Below are 19,764 nucleotides of genomic sequence, written 5' to 3'. Positions count from 1 at the left end.
GTATGGATTGAGCAGTGATGACTGCAGTTGGGGGTAGCAGTATTTGAAGTGTTCTGCAAGAAAGGTGCAGAGCAAAGTAATGCTGCACTGAGTTGTTACCTTGTAAAGCTGCCACCATTGGCATCCTGGAAGCTGTATTTTGAAGGAAACCCCTAGCCTTTACCCTGATGATGGAAGCTTTCTATTCCAGTTTCAACACTCCCCAGTTATGCTGATGTCCAACTCTTAAATACCCAAATGGACATTGATTGAGACGTGGTTGTCATCTTTCTCCATGCAGATGGGCGTTGGTCCCGACTGTTAACTCAAAAGCTAAACAACAAGCCAGAAAACCTTATCCTGCAGAGTTTTGCATTCAGTGCACTGAACTGTTGGGTGGGCAGAGGCTGTCCATGGCCTTCATGGGTTGAAGGAGTGCAGCACTGACCTGAAGTTAAGACGTTCAGGGACTCAGCATCTCAGTGACTGAACTGGTTACACTGAGCACAATCTGTGAAGAATTGGTGTGAAGTTTACAATTGATGAGGGTGCATTTGGGAACCTTTGGGTCTGGTTTTGCATCTGGTGGTGAACTGGAAACGTGTCATCCAAACCGGGAGCTGAGAAGTTGTTTTAGGACTCGTTTCATTTCAAGGAAGCATGTGACCTTTCTCTCTTTTAGAATTAGAAGAATCTCCCTTAACTGTGAAGAGTGACATGGCTACTATTGTCAAGGTGATGCAGCTACCAGACTCAGGCCTTGAAATTCGGGACAGGATGTGGTTGAAAATTACCATCTCCAATGCAGTGATAGGTAAGCAGCTCAAAGGGATGCGGGGGGGGGGGGGGAAGAAATCAGTGGGGTTTAGGAAGTAGGCTGAAGGGGCTATCTTTAGATTAACTTCTTTTTGCCTGTCTGTGACCTCTTATATGCCCTTGACTTAGGATTTGTGAGCAGCTCTTAAGCAAGACAGAAGAGAACTAACAGGTCATGTTTGAGCCTGGACAGCCAAGGCTACTGCATGCTCCAGGCAGCCACACAGCCCTAATAAAGCATCTTAATTAAATTACCACAGGTCTGCCTTTGATTCTCTTTGCCCTGTGACCTGAAGTGCTGCCATTTAGTCTGGGTTGTAGTTCCCCTTTGCTGAGAAAGAGGAAAATCCAGGTCTTTGAAGGAAGATGACTCTCTGGTCACTTTTGTTCAGTAAATCCTGTGTCATTTTCATTACTGCAGCTCAGAAGGGGTTGAACAATGAAACTGTAGCATTTTCTGTGTGCTTATTTGGTGTCACTGTTAATGTAGTGTTCAAATGGATGCGAGATGATTCTTTGCTTGCTTTATTGATGTTTGGTGTAACTACTTCAGCACTCAGGCTGAGTCTTTGATCTTTTAAGCTCTTTGCAACAAGATTGCTGCCTGTTCATGTTTTTATTCAGTCCTAGGGGTCTATGTGATAATGTGAGCATTAGAAACCCATAAAGCTCGATTTGCCTCTGCTGATCCTGGGTCTCCTCTTTGTCTTCCCATTTTAGGAGCAGATGTGGTTGACTGGCTTTACACGCACGTGGAAGGCTTCAAAGACCGACGAGAGGCACGCAAATACGCCAGCAGCATGTTAAAACACGGCTACCTCAGGCACACTGTGAACAAAATCACCTTCTCAGAACAGTGCTATTATGTCTTTGGAGACCTCTGTGGCAGTAAGTTCCTCATCTGTAAAGGGCAAAGAGGTGTGTGTGGTCTGCTCATAGGATGCACAGAGAGGGAATCCACAAATGGGTGTTCTGAAGCTACAGGACAAGAGGACCACTTGGAAGAGGATGAACTTAGCAAACAGGGCATTGCACTGAGGCTCAAGAAAGCAGGATTTATTTCTGGTGATGCCACAGACTTCCTGCTTGTCAGTCAGACTCCAGTTCCGAGCTGTAAAATGGGGATGATTCCTCATGATGGAAATGCTGGAAAGATACCTTGGTACCAGTGGTAGATACTAATGTCTAGCAGTTTTTTGAGTGATCCCTGGGGGCTGAGTCCCTCTGGTCCCTGTTGATGCTGTTAATGTGCAGGAGCCAGCTGCTGGGTAAGGACAGAGCCTTCACCTTTTCTCTCTTTTCCAGATATGGCTGCACTGAACCTTAACAATGGTTCCAGCGGAGCCTCGGATCAGGATACCCTTGCTCCACTTCCACATCCTGCTGCTCCCTGGCCATTAGGCCAAGGATACCCCTATCAGTATCCTCTGCCCCCTCCGTGTTTTCCGCCAGCGTACCAAGACCCAGGCTTTAGCTATGGAAGCGGCAGTGCAGGGAGCCAGCAAAGTGAAGGTAAGCTGATTCATCTGGGATTTATTCCTACAGCTGTCATTACCCCTAACCATTTGCTTGAGGTCCTTTGTGCTGTCTGTGCTCCTGTCTTGTGGATTTGTGTGCTACCTGCATGGATTCTGTGTATGTGATGGAGTGAGTTAGCCTTTCAGCTCTGTATTGAAACCGCCAGCGATGCTTTAAGCGAGTCAGCAGAACAGAATAGGATGGAAAAGATGCTCGTTATAGTTGTGCTGGAATTCTGAACCCCATGCAAAATGCCTGTGGGAGCTAGAGCCAAGCTGGTAGCATGGGTATCTGTGCTTTTCCTACCCAACAGCACCACATGTTAAACTACTGCTTGGGTAATGCTGATCAGGCCAACATTAATGACTCAGTTGTCCACCCTGTTAAAACAGGTAAACTGTTGCCCCCCTTTTAGAGGTCAGAGCCATTGCTAACGGTGGGGCACTTGATGTTGCTAGAAATTAGGCCATTTTGTTGCTGATGGAGCAGGGATTAGAACCAAGGGGCTCTTTGCTTTCACGTCAGTGCTCAGTACAAAAGGAAAATCACTCCCTTTTCTTGTGTGAGACAAGCATGAGGTGGCCAGCAGATGGTTTACAGGGCTGAAACACTGCTCACAGGGAGGAGAGTCTCTTTTGTAATACATGACAGGGCAAAAAAGGTAATACTGCATGGATTAAAAACCTGACCTCCTCCTTTCCTGCCCTAGGATAACTTTGGGTTCATTTTAAACCTCACTAAATAAAAATGATGTGGTTTTTGTCTGTACAGATGGTCTGGGGGGGTTTAAAATCATCTCCAGAGTGAGTTTGCTTTTGGAAATGCTGCCATTAAAGCAAGGGTGAGGATTCTGTGTGTTTTTGTGGTGAACATCCAGTAATTTGGATGCAGCTTCTTCTTGTTAACCACAGCCGGTTAGGTGCTGCAAAACAGTTCCCTAACAGGAACTTTTAGGCCTATTGAGCCCACCTTATCTCAGACTAAGAAGTGTCTGTGAGGAAGCTCACAGGGGTATCCAAAGCTTTCAGATCTGCAAGCTGCTTGTACTGGGAAGACTGTGATGATGTGTTTCTGAGGGATCATGAGATCTCTGCTGCTGGAATAGGAAAGGTTTGGTATTTCATCCATGCAACCTGTGTTACTGGCCAAAGAGAGCCTTGTGAAAGGCACCAAGGTGTTCAGTTTTGAAGGGTTTCAACACTTGTTCTTCTTTGGAAACTACACTTCTGTGTTGTTTCTTGTCTGTAACTGTTATTCCCTTGTTTTGTCCTGAGCAAGCGTTAGACTGAAGGATTCATAGAGGAATGGCTGACTCTAGGGGATTGGTAAGCTTCAAATGCCTCCATAACAATGAATTCACAGCATGATCATTTAGATTCTTGTGACCCAAATGTTTAGCTGTATTTTTTTTTCTTATTTATTCTTTATTTTTCCCTTTTTACTTGTCTTGGACCCTCAACCTGTCTCAATACAATAGTCCAATAGCGTGGCATTAGCCTGTCAACCTGTCTGGCCCCTGTGTGACTGTGCTGCAGCAGCTGCAGAGGGAATGGCATCAGGTACCTCATCTGTCAGTGAGATGGGAATATCCCATCACCACTCTCCTCACTGCCCTTCATACAATGAATAAATGAATAATCCCAGCTCCTGATTTATTAGTGATGTTGTCCGTATGGATTGCATTTATCTATGAGTGCCCTTCCACTGCTCCATATACTGAAAGGCACTTGAGCACTGCCCAGGTGTCTCAGGCAGGTATTAAGAGTACTGGGACATGAGACTGCATTGGGCACTCTCAATACAGAGTGTTAGAATTGGGTTTCTTCTGGACTCTCGCTTCTATGTGCCACGTTAGATCATAGCTGAATGCATCTGGTGAACAAGAGCCCTGCTCCAGAGCCCACTGGATGTCATATGTTTTGAGATTAACACAGTGTTTGGCAACAGAACGCATCAGGAGACAAAGATAGAGGCTATATTTGCTGTGGAAGGGTTAAGCTGTCCATTTTCTTCCACTGTGAACATGTGCCACACTGAGCTTACAGAGATCCTTCTTGGAGGTGATCTCTGTGTTGTTCTTTGGAGCCAGGCTGTACCAGTTGACCTGCTAACAGGTAGTTTCTCCTCTCTTCATTGTTAGTACGAGATTGTTATGAGACATTTGAAATGACAGCTCAGGGAGCACCTTACCTCTTCAGAAAGCTCACCTTAATGAATCTTTGTAGTGGAGGCAGCTGAATCCATATTAAGATCTCCAATGAAGCCAACAGAAGTCATACTTTGCTAAGATAGATTGGACCAGATGATCCTTGAGGTCCCTTCCAACCTGGATTCTATGATTTGACAGGACATCAGTTAACCGCAGGTGGTCTGTCCCTGCTATGACCAAGGATGGTAGAGAAGGCAAATGAGTTTCTTTTTGGGGAGCTTTTGCCCATAGAAGGTACCAGAGACAGTTACAACTACACTGACCCTTGTTGGCTTGAGTCAAAACCCAAATGCCTGCTTCTCCTTTCTGTTTCTGCTCCTCCCGTCCCTGCAGTCAGTGGGGAGGCAGCAGAGCAGATGGCTTTCAGTTCTGGTTCTGGGCTAGCTGCTGCTTTCACTGTGCAAGCTCTGAGGTGTCTACGTGTACCTGTGCATGGCACCACCTTGTCAGCTTTGTTCTACCAGCTGTCATTGCTGAATCCCCTAAGCCACCAGCAGCACGTTCGGACCTGGTTTTGTCATCACTGTTGCCATCACGATGCTCGTACCCGCATCGGTTGATGCAGGAGCCGCCAGCGAACGTGAGCTAATTCCTCCTTTTCCATGTATCCCTTCTCACCCGGGGCCTTTAGGAAGCAAAAGCAGCGGCTCGAACCGAAGCACCAGCGAGACCAGCAGGAGGGCTCTTGGCAGGGACAAGGACCGCAAGTCCAACGGCAGCGGCAGCGAGTCCGACCACACCGCCCGCAGCGGCGCCAGCGGCGTGCGGCGCGAGCGGCCCCTCAGCCAGCTCAGCCACCGGAGCCACGGCTCTGCCACCCACAGCGAGAGAAGCCACCACTCCTATGGGCCTCCAGGAGTGCCACCCCTCTACAACCTCCCCAAGCTGGGCTCCAAAGTCTATGGGACAAGCGGTCCCCCCGGAGGGCCCCCCGTAAGGGAACTGAGCTCCGTGCCTCCGGAGCTGACGGGGAGCCGGCAGTCCTTCCAGAAGGCTATGGGCAACCCTTGTGAATTCTTTGTTGACATCATGTGAGAGGAAGTGCCTTCAGACTCTGCTTGGGGAAGGGCTTGTTTGGGGTGGGATGGGGGATTGTTTTGGGGCTGGGTGGGCAATCTGGTCATTGTCGAACGCGTGATGGAAGGACCTTGGCTGTCTTGCATGTCGCACCTTCCTGGGTTGCAGTTGTGTTGCAGAAACATCAGCAAACCACACAAAATCCCCACCAAAAGGAACAACAGCAACAACAGTATCTCCTGGGATTGCTAAATACCAGCAAATCGATGGCATCTGTTCTTCATCCTGGGTTTGTTCCCCCCCCTCCCCCTTGTTTTTGGTTGTGAATGGCTGGTGTATATTCACATCTTAATGAGCTTTGGTAATTGTGGCACCTACTTCGATGCAATTAGTGTATCTTTTGGGCTGATTCAAAGACTCTTCTTTCCCATGACTTCTAAATTTCCAGTAATGCATAGGAGCACTTTTATTTTTCCCTGCTTTTTCCTCTTACAAGGCAAAAACTGACCGCTGGCTGGTATCTGTGATACTGCCTTGTCATGCTCGCTCTTGGATGCACATCAGCACTCTACGCAGCCGTGGCACCCGCAAGACAACACGTGCTTGGAAAGGAGCAGGCTCAAACCGATTCCTAGCAGAAGGCAAAGTTGTGGCTACCTTCTTCTGCTCACTAGGGAGTATAAATCGATCTTCCTTTGGTTTTCTTTGGGGTTGTTTTAGATACTCTTATCAAGGGAGTGCTGGAGTCTTGCTACTGTATGTGTTCATTGTGCAGAACTTGTAAAGTTATCTCATTGAGTATCCTGATAGTGACTTTGTAGCTGCAGTCTGGGCATTTCAGACACATCCCTGCTGACAGATGTGCCTGTTTCTTCTGGTCATATTATGCACTTGCTTACAGGTTGTAGAAGTTGTTTCCACACCGACAGGACAATTGCAGCTACACGATTCTCAGTGTAGCTGCAGCTTTTCCCTTTTGAAGGCAGACATTTATCCCACTCTAGCAGAGACGCAGGTAAATCCTGGCTCCCACTGGGACATGGCTATTCATTTTGATCACCTCTTTTTCTCCTCTTCGTTTCTGAGCAGTATCTATCCTTCTCTTTTTGTTTGACGTAGGAACCTGGAGATGTCTAATCCCAATGGCAGTGTTACCCAAGGGATGGGGGCTATAGATGTTAGCAGTGAGGTGAGAGGGTGTTTTGAGAACAGTTCATAAATGGTACAATGAATGAACCTTTATACCTGACACAGAGTGAGCCCCATGCTAAAGCTCCTGCTGGGAAGCTCCGACTTAAGCAGCTGCTGTTGTATATCCCCATTACTCTGTTTTTCACTCTAAGGCTATGGATGCTTGATAAAGGATGTTCAGGAGCTTTCACTGATGTTTAAGAAGCCTTTCTCAAGTATCTGGATGAGGGCATGGTGAGAGCACACCCACACTGTTCCAGTGGCTCATCTAATGGGAACTGTGTGTTAAGCTGCACTTAGTGGCATTTGACCATGGGGCCGTGCCTCAGTTAAATCCTCTTTTGTGAGATACCTGCTTCTGGCAGGTTTTAGGGCAGGTGCTTTTAATTCAGTCTTTACTGTATATAAGCCTTTTCTTCACTGGTAAGAAGCTTCTTTTTGTTCTGTTCCATGCTTTATGGGTAGTGTGACTATCCGATGTGCATGTCAGAAGAGAATGTGTCTCTCTCACTATGTACATGGAGCTTTCATGCATGGAGGTTTTCACCTTTCACTCTTCCACCTGTCCATTTGGTATGTTACGTTTTTCACTGCTTCTTTTCTTACTACAGGTCTGTGTGTAAACCCATCCCTTTTACAAGAGTCAGAGTAACAGTTTCACATGTCTCTGGAGACTGATGTCTGACTTCCAGAGGGATCTAGGCGTTTGGGAAGCTGTTGGCACTCAGGCCGGGTACTGCGGTTACTTCTAAACGAGCTGAGTGGTTTGGGGGCAGTTTGCTTTACAAAAGCTACATCATGTTCCTGAAAATGGTGCTAACGCAGACTGCAGAGGTGGTGGTGGCTTCTTCAAAAGAATGACGCTACCTAAAGCTTGACTGGGCAACAGGATCCTTCTTTTCCCTTCCTCCTCCCAATAACACAGCAAAGATGCTGACTGCACTCAGTAAGTTGTTCGGACAGATTGACACTTAAAGCAATGGAATAAATCAGGGTGAAAGAGTCCTGTAATGTGCTGTGTCTCCAGGAGGCACTGTTAAGGAGTCTGTGACTTTACTGACAATCACTTGTGGTTCTACTCTTAAATGAATTTCAACTCTCATCTCTTCTATATTAGGATGTTTCTGGCCCACTTTGTCTTCAGGCAGAACTTCCAGGGCTGGGGGAAAAGTGTCATTCTTTAGTAAGCTATTTCCAGAAGGGATTAAAGCTGGGGGCTGAGCTTTCACCCATGGAAGAAACCTATTTAATTTCCTTATGTCTTTGCAAGAGTTTACACACCTCCTGGGGTTTTATTTGTCTTCTTCTTGTTATGCTGTTGGCAGAATCTCTTCTGTGTCTTGCTGGTCTATGCTGCTACGTTGAAACGACTGTGTTATATACCTGTGTGTTTGTGGGTAACTCTGGGATGAGGCTGACAGTCCCTAACATAGGTGTGGGAAAGCTGAGGACATCAGGCTGCTAAATCCAGCCTGGAATAGCTTCACCCACAAGCAGGAATCCATTTCAGGCAAATGCTGGGTGCTCTGAATGTACTGACAGATGTGCTGGTTGGGTAATACTGTATAGTGTGTAGAACCTGCCATTTACAGAGAGCAGTAGGAGTATGTAAATGACCCTCCTGTGAACAGTGCAATACAGAATGGCCACTGTGTGTAAAACAGAAGCTTGATTTCCCTGCCCTGTAGTGTATAGTGGAGAGGCTGGTTTGAGTGAATGGAAGGTTAGGCCTGAACCATTGCTAGCTCTTAATGTTCAGAAGTGAACGGAGACAGGAGATATCCCAAATCCCACCCTTGGCTTTCGATGCATGTGCACGTGTCTTTGCAACAAGGGGGCTTAACTGTGCAAGTTTCTCCTATTGGGTACAGTACTACCTATAGAAGAAAGTGCCACTGATGCCCATGAAGCTACTCACAACAGGAAGCACTGAGCCAGGTGGAAGGGAGTTAGAGGGCTGGCATCCTGCAGAACTGTTTCTCTCACCAGGACCTAAAACTTTACTCTTTTAATGTCAAGTAACTGGCGCTGGCTGGGCACTAGAATTTGACCTGTGCCTTCTAACCACAGTGAGGAGTTGTGGGTTTGCTGTACAGGGCACTGAAAGAGCCTCAAAACAGGAGCCTTAAATAGTTGCCATTCTTGTTCTGGAAGCGAGACCCTCGACACCTGCCTGTGCTCTGCATGTGTTGATGCCAATAACTTCACAAGGACTAACAGGTATGTTTGGAAGATCATAGAAGAGGGTGAGAAAACACTTTGGGCTGATGTCTCCTGTCCAGAGGAGGTAGTGCTATAGGGGTAGTGGTACCCACCCAGTGTATTAACTCTGAGGAGTAAGGTGTTTTGGCAAATAGTCTTAAAAGCACTGCAATTGTCTTTTACCTCCTGTTAATAAATCTACTTCTCCAAGGTAAGAATCCCCTGGACACTTTATCCAAAGGTCTATTGGATGGCAAGCAATGATGCACAGACATTGACTTTTGCTGTTATTTTTGTTCTGTTGAAATGGGCAGTCCCATCTGGAGACTTGACAGCTCATGAGTTGATGTAATTGTTTTTGGTTTGCATTTAACTGGATTGTAATGAGATTGACTTAAAATTATTAATTCTAATCAGTGATTAGAAATCCATGTAAAGAATTTTCTGTACAGTAGAGGAACAAAGTTACCTGATTTTAAATACTGAAACCCCAGACTATTGCCTATTCTAGAATTGGTTCTACTCAAAGAGTGACCTCTTATTAGCATGGACTGCACTGTTCCTGTTAAATGTCTATTGCATAATTGAATTCTTTTTTGTAGATATTGTATTAAAACCCAAGTGTCTGTATAGTTAATATATAGCTGCTTATGTGTAAATGCTATTTTAAACACTAAAAAGCTTTTAATTTTATGTGATAACCACAGTGTATGTCTTCAGTTCTTTGCACTACTGCATTATCTTTTATACCAGAATGATGAAATACTGGTTGAATCTTGCTCTTTTTTCCCTGCCACACTGAAGCTTCACAGGAGATGATGCTCAGGAGCTACCAACTGGGAGTTCTGGGATTCCAGGGTACTTTGGAAGTGCTTCCAGTTCAAAGCATGACAGGAACCTGATCAGTGTTCATCACTAAACCAGGTCACAGATGATTGAAGTGCAGAGGCCTGGCTCTTCCATGCAGGTTAAATGCCCTGTGGCACAAGGCCCTGCCGTTCATCAGAGCTGTAGCTCTGAGCTAATGACTAATACACTGGCACAGAGCTTGTGCTTTCCTCTTGAATTGCCCTTCTTAATATTGAGCTTCTCCCTCTCACAGCTTGGCAGGGGTAGGTGTACAGGAAAGGCTGGAGGAAGTCTGTGGAAGTAAAAGGATACATCCTGTTACAAAGACCATGAGCTGGAACATGTTTTCCTGCCTGCAGACCCAGGAGATGAATCTGCTGGTAGAGCCCATCAGTGTATTCAGCTGTTCCATGTGAATATTCCCTTCTTCTGGACTGTGCACATGCACTCCAGCAGAGACAAGCTAGGATCATTAGGACACCACTTTGCAGACTAACTGGTAAGCCTTAAATCAGTGTATTTGTCACGCAACATAAGGACAAAGTCTGAGTGGTTCATGCACAAAGAACAGCTTGATGAGGCACGTTCCCTCTTCTTAGCTGGTAGAGATCAAACAGCAAAGGTAGGGACAAAGCAGCAGTTATTATGGAAGCACCCACTATAAATGGTGCAGTTCTGCAGCAGATTTATAGCAAGAGCCTATGAGAAAGCCTTAAGAATTCCCCATCTTCTCCTTCTGAAACCCTATTTATTTACATAGGGTACAAAAAGTTCTAGCCAGCATTTTCCCAGGTAATATGAAATGATCAGAGTTTTGGACATGTTCTTTTACTGAGGCTAATGGACTCCAGCTGAGCTGGTTTGAATTGTCTGCAGGTGTCTCCAACTGCTTGAGTACTTTAATCAGCTGCTTTGCCCTTCCTTCCTCTTCCCCTTCCACCTAAAGGAAAACTCGGTCTGTGGTGGCTGTAGCTCTGCTGCCAGAAAGAAGCAATAGAGCTAAATAGGGCATTTTTCCTTCTCTATTTCTGGAATGATGAGCCAAAGCTACTTAATGCTTCTCTGCTATGAAATCACAGCACTGGAGTGAGGAGAACTGCTGAGATCCTCGGGTGCAACAATGTGCTCATGAAGACTTGCTGAGGTCTCCAGAAACAAGGATTTCCAGTCTTGAGGTGAGATTTTTGCTGGTTTGAATGAATCTGAGCACTGTTTTTGTTAAATATCTCATGTTTTTCCTCAAGTACATCAGGAGAGTTTTATCTTCAGGTGGCCACAAAACTGCCTGCAGTGCTCTGCAGTGCACCACAAAGCTCTTCACTTAACAAAGAGAATATTCCCTGGTTTGGATGAATTTGCAGATTCCTTAATGGAGCTGAATTGGTGAGTAAACTTCCAATACCATGTAGTGCATAGATGGAAAAGCTTCAATGTATGGAATAAAAGAGCAGTAGAGTTGCTTGTCAAAGTGAGTGGGGAAGATAAAATATCTCAGTGATGTGACCTGATTATTGCCTTGCTGCTGTTGGGTAGCAACGTGGAATAATGGTGCAGCTTCTCCATTTTCTCTTTGCATGGTTTGCCACTTCACATCTTGGTGCAGAAGGAGAGTGGAATAAGGGTTGTTTAAAGGATAAAAAGTTACTGTGAAGAGCCTTTTGCTAAGATATTTCTGGTTTCACTTGGAGGAAGCACTTGGCTGGTTGCTTCATTTCAGTATCACACAATGAGCTTCTTAACAACTGTGTTGGAGCCTAATTGTGCTTTGAAAGAATAAGTATGGTGGTATTGGTTAAAAAGTGTTGGATCAGGTTGTATCCTTTACTTTTGAACTGAAGGAGAGATGTCATCATTCCTCTCAGTATGATTAAAGATAAATCCTCTCCTGTATTGCATCTGCACTGTTAGGAAAAGTAAAGGTTGAGCGCTGGCTGCCACTTTCTTGACATGAAGAGGCACTACATGGCTAATATTTAATACCTGTTGGCTGATAGTTGGTAGCACAGTGTACCTGATGAGCCACCTCCTATTGCAGTAGTACTTGTGGTTTATAAGTAGACATTGAGACAATGCTGATTGGTACTGTGATGCTGTGTAATCCAACAGACCATCTCCTCTTTTCTTACTTGATCTCTGCCAAAGCTCTGGGCTGGCTGGTTTCTCTCCAGCCTTTTGGAAGGGCAGAGGTGTGTAATAAATGTGTATTACACTAAAGAGAAGGTTATAATAAGGATCAAAACTGGTGAACATCTTCGTTGGCTCTGGAAACACCTAAGACAAAAGGGAAGGTGCTGCTGCTGGGCTTTGTTAGGCAGGGATAAAGATCCTGCAGTCGTGAAGGTGAGCAGAGCAGGCCCAGGCCATCAGCTCCATCACCTGCGTACACAGCTGCATCACATAGGCTCTAATGAGTCCTAATAAATGCTTTGCAAGACCTAGAAAATGTGGACAAGTAAAGCAAAGGCACGGCAGCTGTGAGGCTGACAAGTGCTTTGTGATGACTCTTCTTTGAGGAATAAGTGATTGATTGATTTTGGGGAATGCCCCCCTGGGTAAGCGCTGCTCCTCTGTGCTGATCTTTGTGTGGTTTTAGAGAGGGGAGGAACTTTGTGCCCTGCCTTTGGATAGTGTGCTTTGCACTCTTCATTTCCGTGCCTCTCGTCCTCATTTCCATGCTCTTTGCAAATGCATGTTCATGAAGCACCAGTGGGTGAAGTGCAATTTGACTGGGTGCTGTACTCTTCATCTCGTGCGTGCAGCTGCCTGTGCGGAGCAGCGCAGCTCCTGTGCCTGTTGTGACAAAGCAGTCAAGGAAACACAAAAAGAAGTTGTTTTCCATGGAAAACATGACACAAATTTGAGCATTGAGTTTGGGAAGTGCAGCTTTTTGTGTCATGGCAGAGATATCAAACTGGACTTCATACTGGAAGAGGTGAATGATGATAATGATTTATATTACTGTATCTAAGCTCGTACAGCATAATTTAGGTGACAAACATCCCAGTTTTACTGGGATTCTGGCCTGAATAACTACAGTTGTTCTGAGTTGGAATGAAACTGTGAAATCTCTTGAGAAATACAGGTTCCATCTTGTGCTTTGTTTCAATAGGCAGTGATGTGTAAGGACCAGTGAATATGCTGCAGCGGGGTAGTGATGATATCATGAGCTAGATGAGCAGTGGTTATCATCAGAAGCTTTGCTTGGCCTTTCCATCTTAAAACCAGAGAGGCTCCTTGGTCTGAACATGGTTGTTTCCCTGTACCTCAGTTTGTGTAGGACACATCCGTTTCTTTGTGTCCTCCTCTATGTTCGTAGCTTCCCGTGTACTTTTCCAGGTATCCTCTAAACCTCAGTCCAAATAAGCAGAGCTTCCTCAGTACCATACTGTGAAGGTGTGACCCCGCTGTTTAAATAGCAGCAAGAGGGCAGCCCAGAGGATCAGTGTCCTGTCACAGCATCTCATTTACAGGGACAGTGGGGACGGTTGTATCAGGGATCCTGGTAGCCACTAGAACCAGTTTCACAGCCCATTTGCATTGACTGTAGGGTAAAAAAGAGACCCAGAGCTGTTAGGATGTCATTGACTCCATATTTAATAAGGTGGGTGCACAGACACACTAGATACATGTACAGATTGCAAGGACAGAGCGGCAGTGTGCAGGACCTTTTGGTTCTGTTCCCTCCCCTCATCTACCTCCTGTATCTAAGAGGAGCAGACCTGCACAGGAGCAGTATTTTCTGCTGTTGTTTGCTAGGAGAAGATCTTTATAGAGGGTGCTGTGTAGATAGGTACTCTTAGTATCATTAATCACAAGGATTTCTATTTATGGTCTGTAATCTCACACCTTTTCAGATGATTCCCTTTTGGTGTTCTAGTTCCTGTGCTGTTGAATATCTTTGAAGGTTCTTTTAAGGCCTGGGAAAGGATGCATGGATATATCTGGAGCAGTTATCTACGCTTGTGAGTGATGAAACAAGCAGATAGCTACAGAGAGGATGGATGCTGCTCTGCTTGGGGGTGTTTTGCTTTAGCTCATTGAGTAAAGCCCTATGCTTTGCAACTTAAAAGCTCTGCTCCTAGTGTCCAGCCCGCTGGATAAGGCTGTATTTTGTCTGGTGATTGTGTCTGGGACCATAGAGTCACCATAAACAGCGTTATCTCGTTCAGATACAGGCAGCTTCTATTGAGGAGCAGGTGATGGTGGATCTGGATTATTGTCTCTTGTTGAGGAGTCCTCTGGCTCCTCTTCAATGGAATTCTGGAAGTAATCCACTGTGTTGAGGTGAGGCTTAAGCACAATGATGTAGCATTTGGGGATATAGTAGGTCACCAGGATACCCAGGCTGATGATCAGCATGGTACCAATCTGCGCCACAGCCCTCAGCACTGATTTCAGTGTGACAAATACAGCAACGAAGAAGATATAGACGATGAAATAGATGAGGAAGGCAAACGTGATCCCTCTGGCAAAGTTGTACTTCTTCCCAGAGGCCTGAACCATGAAGGTGCACAGGAAGCAGGCAGAGCCTAAGCAGCCGTTGTAGCCGTGCATCAGAGCAAAGGCAAACCAGGACTCGGTGTTACACAGGAGCAGCACTTCGGTGGGCAGCGACTTGTAGTCAACCACCAGGTAGTCAGGGCCCAAGTGAAGGTAGCCAAGGCAGAACAAGCACTCGGGCAGCAGGCACAGGGCGACGAGGAGCCAGGCCCTCCTCTGGGTCACCCAGTGCAAGAAGGTGGGGGCACAGTGGGGGAACTCTGTCACAAGGGTGATCTCAAGGGACTTGATGAAGAAGGTGGAGAAGCAAGCACTGAGGCACAGGGTGTAGACCATGGGCTGGATCATACAGATGTTGCTGCTGGGCTTCCCTATGTAGAGGCAGCAGCTGAGACACAGCAGCAGGAGCGTGAGCAAGGCAAAGAGGCTCAGTTTGCCTCCAGAGGCCTGCACAAGGGGGGTCTCGAGGTTCTTTAGGAAGAGCACTGCTGCCAGACAGGCCAGGGTCATGGTGATGGACATCAGTGTCAGCAAGGCAATGGCGAGGGGCTCGGTCCAGAACAGGTACCGCTCGCTGCGGTTGTAGCATCGCGTGCTCTGGGCAGGGGACCACTGGTCCTGGCGGCAGGGAGCGCACGTGGAGCTGTCTGCAAAGCAGCAGTGAGGACCTGGTGACCACCTCACAGGGAGCGCTGCCCTTGAGGATGGGGCAGGCAGGACTTGGTGCTGCTTTGCCCCCTTCCTAAGTGTATGGGATCTCCAGAGCTTGTGGTAGTTCAGTCTCTTTCCCCCACCTCTGCTCCTCCACCCTCCCCCTAAAAGGACCCACATACATCTTGGCTCTGTTTCCCTTCCCCAGGATCACCAACTTCCAAAAGATCCCAAAATTTCACCATAGGACTCTCTCCTACCTCTGACCCCAGCATTTCATCATATCCGTCTCCTACCTCTTGAGGTAATAGTATTGCCCTTATACATCCTCTTTGGGATCAGCAGAGGAAGGTGCCCCACTGAAGATCTGTGCACCTTTGTGATCTCCACCAGCAGACAGACATAATACAGTTAAATCCATTGAGTTTCCCAGACCTCACCTTTAGCATTCCAGAAGGTGTTCTCTGGACAGTCTGTACAGTCATAGCAGCAGTGGTGGAATCCTTTGGTTTGTCTGACCTGTCCTGGTTTACACTGTTTGAAGCACTGTGTGGTCTCCTAGGCAAGAGGAAGAACGCACATCAGCCAGATGCTTTCAGAAGCACCATTATCACCACACACTGGAAGCTGGCAGTGCTGGGATCAAGCCATAGCTGAAATTCAGACAGCTCTGGGAATACTTTCCCTAGTTCAGCACAATGGAGGTGGGTTTCATGTTTGCAGAGGAGCAGGAGCTGGGTCCCACACACACCTTATGGGAGCAGCATGCAGGCAGAGAGCGCCTTGTGAACAGTCCTATGGAAGCGGCAGAATGGGTTACTTCACTTTGTGACTGTTTGTGCTTTTGCCCACTGTTTTTACCTCTGAATCCTTAGTGTGAAGCTCCATCTGGGACTCATTGATGTACAAGGACTCTCCATAGTCACCCAAAGGTAGATACTGAAGGGTGTTGTTTTCCCAGGACCAGAATATAAGCTTGTAGCCGGTTCTCGTGCCATGGGATTGATCAAACCTGAACTGTTGGCCATTTACCTCGAAGGGGAAGCTATCCATGAACTGCAGCAGCTGAGGAGAACATGAAAATAGACAGTAAATACTGGTACAGGTGATGTTCACAATGCAGCAAGCTGGTGTCTGGCTGAAATCAGTTGTCCCTTATGAGGGCTGTGATGGTGGTTATGGGCCTTCTGCCTGCATTACCAACTGTGTGATTAGTGGGAGCCAGAACCTTACTGTGGCTGCCCCACCCTGGCAGTGTTCAAGGCCAGGTTGGACACAGGGGCTTGGAGCAAGCTGCTCTGGTAGAAGGTGTCCCTCTTCATGGCAGGGGTTGGAGCTGGATGAGCTTTAAGGTCCCTTCCCCATCTGCCTGTGTGCAGACCGGGTGTAAACCTGCAGCGTTCCCCTTTCCTCACCTGCCAAGGCCTGATGGGTGCCCTGGGACACTCGTGCTGGCTGCACCCCAGGGCTCGGTGCAGCGCATGGGCCACGCCGTAGACGGCGACGTGCACGGGCTCTACCTGGGCTCGGCTCAGCGAGGACGCCACGGCCCGCAGCGAGACGCGGTCGCACTGCTTGCAGCGCGCGCCCAGCGTGTCCGGGCTCAGGAGCTGGTTGAGTTCTCTGGACTCCTGGCAGAAGTCCTCCTGCTGGACAGAGGTGAAGAGGTCAGCAACGTATTCCTGGAAGCCAGGGACTGGGCTGGTTTTCGTAATGAAGCCTAAGACTATCCCGACGCTCTGGATATGCGGGATGGAGGCGGCTATGTCAGACAACAGCCAGCTTTCAGTGCCAATCCAGACCTTCTTGCCCAGTCCCATCTTGATGCTGAGCTCCAGCAAGGCCTGGGCTGACAGACTATGAGAGAAAAGGACAATGATGTTGACTTGGGTCCTGTTAATTAAGTTAATGGTGTATTCCAGGTATTGTTTGGCATTGGGGTCTGCCAGGTCTGTAGGAATGATCCCCTCGAATGCAATGCAGATGCTGTGGTTTTCAGCGATGTTTAGGAATTGCTCCTGGGCTCCTCGGCCGTGTTCATCATCGCTTCCAATGACAGCAATCCAGTTCCACCCAAACTTGGTCAGCAGCAGGGCCACAGCTTTCACCAAGTTCTTAACACCCGGAACAGTGCGGTAGAAGGTTGGGTACAGCTCGGTGTTGCTGAGCTTCTCACTGCTGGCTCCGTAGCTGACCTGTGAGTTAGAGGGTAAGAGGGAAAGCAAGGCAAAGAGTAATGTGGAGGGAAGTGTCCACAGCCCAGATCACTCTCCACCTCCTTTGCTTAGTCTTGGTGCACTAGATTCTAAACAGTGATGGGAAGGAAGAACTCATCTAAAGGGATAACATCCACCATGGCTGCCTTTACCAAGAGAACCGTAAACTGGTCCATCACTTGTCTCTGGTAGCGCTGTCCCACATGGCCATCTCCTTCTGCTGTCATTTGTGTCCATCATCACAGCACCAGCCCTTATCATTAATGACAACAGTAATTTGCTGCTTTGTGCAAAGGGGGATGCAGCCAGGATTCAGGAATATCTCGGCTCAGGGCTGCGTTTACCTGACCATTCCAGCTGGCTCTATTGTGGGAACTGAGAACTTGCAGTCACAGATGTATTTGCATGGGATCCTCCCAGTTTATGCTGGGAGCTCTCTTACTCCCATTTTACATGGATCACACAGCAACCTGAGTTATACCTCTTCTCTCTCTGGGATGTCAGACACTGGACTGTGTCCAGGAGGGGAGCTTAGTGACTTATCCAGGCAATCTTTAGCAGAGGAAAGACTGGAACCTGCTTCAACAGTCCTAGTGTAGAGACCAATAGCATCAACAGAGTTGTTGATCCAAGCCCTTTGCCTACCTAAAAGGGGATTTCTTGCTTCTCCAGGGCGTTTCTTTACCTGTGGGATCCAGAAGAAGCTGAACAGCTTGGCTGTTAGCAGGCAGAGGTCGGACTTGTACGGCCCGATGACAGCGGTCACTCGCGGCTGGTAGTCGCTGTAGTTGCAGAGGACCCCGATGCCTGTGGTGCTGTTCTGGGTCAGGAACAGCAGGCTGGGCTGCAGGGCCATGGCTGGCTCAAAGCACGTGTCATACATGTCATAGCCCAGCTTCACTCCCGGGAGAAGGGAAGTGGAGTTGTTGATCTGGTCAATGGCAAACTTCATCCCTAGAGCCCATATTAGCCCGTCTACATACAGCCTGCAGTGAGAGGAGACAGGAGTTACGTGGTTTATCAGGGCTGTTAATGTGGTGATCAGCTTATTCCACACTGACGGTTCAGCATCCTGCCTGTTGCCAAGGCAGATGTACATGGCACTGTCAGAGCATCCTGGTACCCACAGCCTTTGTGAGTCTTGTCTTGTGAGTAGAGGGCCTCTGAGCGCCTTTCACAGCTGATTAGTCTTGTCTGTCCACAAAGACATCTGTGCTTCACAGGAGAAACAGAGGTACAGAGAGACCTGTAGTATGTTTACTGCTGCCCTTAGCCTTCTGTGCTGCCATGAAGCCAGTGCTTCCCACTGTAAGAGCTGTAAGTAGCTTGTAATGTGATGGTGTGAACCACCTTGGTGTAACTGAGCAGGAAACACTGCACAGCAGCAAGCCTACAAGCCAGGTGATGTTGTGACCTTGTGCACAGTACTTGAGTGTCCTTTGCCTCATAAAAGGCAATAAATAGCACAATCTCACCATGTGGCATCTGCCTGCGGAGTGCAGTGAATGCTTCTCATTCCATCTGGAAGCAAAAGCAACTGTAAGTGTTAGATTCCAAACACTAAGGAAGCCAATGCACTAAAAGCTGTCATCAGATTGGTGCTGCTTGTAAGTCTGACTGCACCAAGCAGACACAAACCCATTTCCCAGTTCAGACTCAGAAGTGGATGGTCCAGAACAGGCACAGCTCCAGCACCTCTGTTCCCATCTCCCCTTCAATGATCAGCTATGAGCCCATCAGTCACTACCAGAACTGTTTCCCTTTCTCCTCCCAGCCCAAGTGACCAAACTTAATGTGTACTTACGAAGCTGCTGTTCCTCTTACCTTTCACACACAACTAAGGAGGGCTCTGACCGCGCCGTCAGGTTTAGGATGTCCATTCCAAACGGGAACAAGCCTCCTAGGATATAATCACCAGGCTTTCTTAACTGAGCCGAGAGGCAAGTGGGTTCGAGGGCTGCTGCACAGGCAAAGCTCAAGCAGAGCAGCAGCTCCAGGACCATTCTTTGTCTGGTTTGGGGAAAACCCATCACAGAGACGTGGGGAAGGGGGATCCCATCTCCCCAGCTCCAGTTCAGTCTCTTTAAATAGAACTTGGAGAGATGAAAATGTCAGGGAAGGATTTGGTTAGCAAAATGCATCAAGTGTGTCACTGCTTGCTTAGTGGGCAATAGTCAAATATGCACCAGTACCCTGTGAGTGTGGTTGCAAACCACTGGCCTAATCCTGTTTTCCTTACTCAGTGAGTAGCCTTTACTCGAGCAGTGACTTGCTGAATTCACTGCTGCAGCTCTGGACGTTGGGCTGCTGTAGGTTGGTGGTAAACCCTAGTTAGGACACGCAGCCTTTGTATTAACTCCCATTGCCCCAGCCAAACAAGAAGCATCATCTTGAATGGAATATGGTTGTAGAAGCTGTCCCTGTTGATGGTTTTCCAAAACAACTGGGTTTGGGACTTGTGTAACAGTGGGAGCAGATCTTAATCCATGCGGGCTGCTCATCTAAAAGCATTGCCAAGGAGAATGAGCTTGGGTAGGAGCAGAATCCAGGTGTGCCAAGGAGAATGGGGCCCGTTACCATCATACAAGCATCACACACAGGGAGGATGAGAAGGAA

At 47.4% G+C, this 19,764-nt stretch overlaps 2 protein-coding genes across 4 annotated transcripts in view; one reads left to right on the top strand and one right to left on the bottom strand.

Moving 5' to 3' along the window:
• The window catches only part of DVL1 (dishevelled segment polarity protein 1), a 69,729-nt gene extending 60,096 nt beyond the window's left edge, over nt 1–9,633 (top strand). For 2 of the 3 annotated variants that reach the window (XM_057407260.1, XM_057407259.1), the window contains exons 12-15: nt 662–793; nt 1,516–1,683; nt 2,101–2,307; nt 5,154–9,633. In XM_057407260.1, the coding sequence (XP_057263243.1) occupies nt 662–793; nt 1,516–1,683; nt 2,101–2,307; nt 5,154–5,557 (911 nt within the window). In that variant the 3' untranslated portion in view covers nt 5,558–9,633. Of the gene's footprint in view, nt 1–661; nt 794–1,515; nt 1,684–2,100; nt 2,308–3,591; nt 3,639–5,153 lie in introns of all 3 variants that reach the window. The other variant, XM_057407261.1, reaches the window with a different exon arrangement.
• A 3,804-nt stretch (nt 9,634–13,437) lies between these two features.
• On the bottom strand, nt 13,438–19,289 carry TAS1R3 (taste 1 receptor member 3). The gene is given in 8 exon segments (XM_057407258.1): nt 13,438–14,928; nt 15,373–15,490; nt 15,794–15,997; nt 16,348–17,127; nt 17,834–18,134; nt 18,973–19,199; nt 19,201–19,268; nt 19,271–19,289. Coding segments are annotated over 8 exon segments (2,682 nt in total). The 3' UTR covers nt 13,438–13,963.
• Between the last annotated feature and the right edge of the window lie 475 nt (nt 19,290–19,764).

This window comes from Pezoporus wallicus, unplaced genomic scaffold, assembly GCF_028554395.1.
Source record: "Pezoporus wallicus isolate ANWC-B61680 ecotype Strahan unplaced genomic scaffold, APGP_CSIRO_Pwel_v1 contig_14689, whole genome shotgun sequence".
Classification (NCBI taxonomy): domain Eukaryota; kingdom Metazoa; phylum Chordata; class Aves; order Psittaciformes; family Psittacidae; genus Pezoporus; species Pezoporus wallicus.
This window is presented reverse-complemented; position numbering and strand designations above follow the sequence as displayed.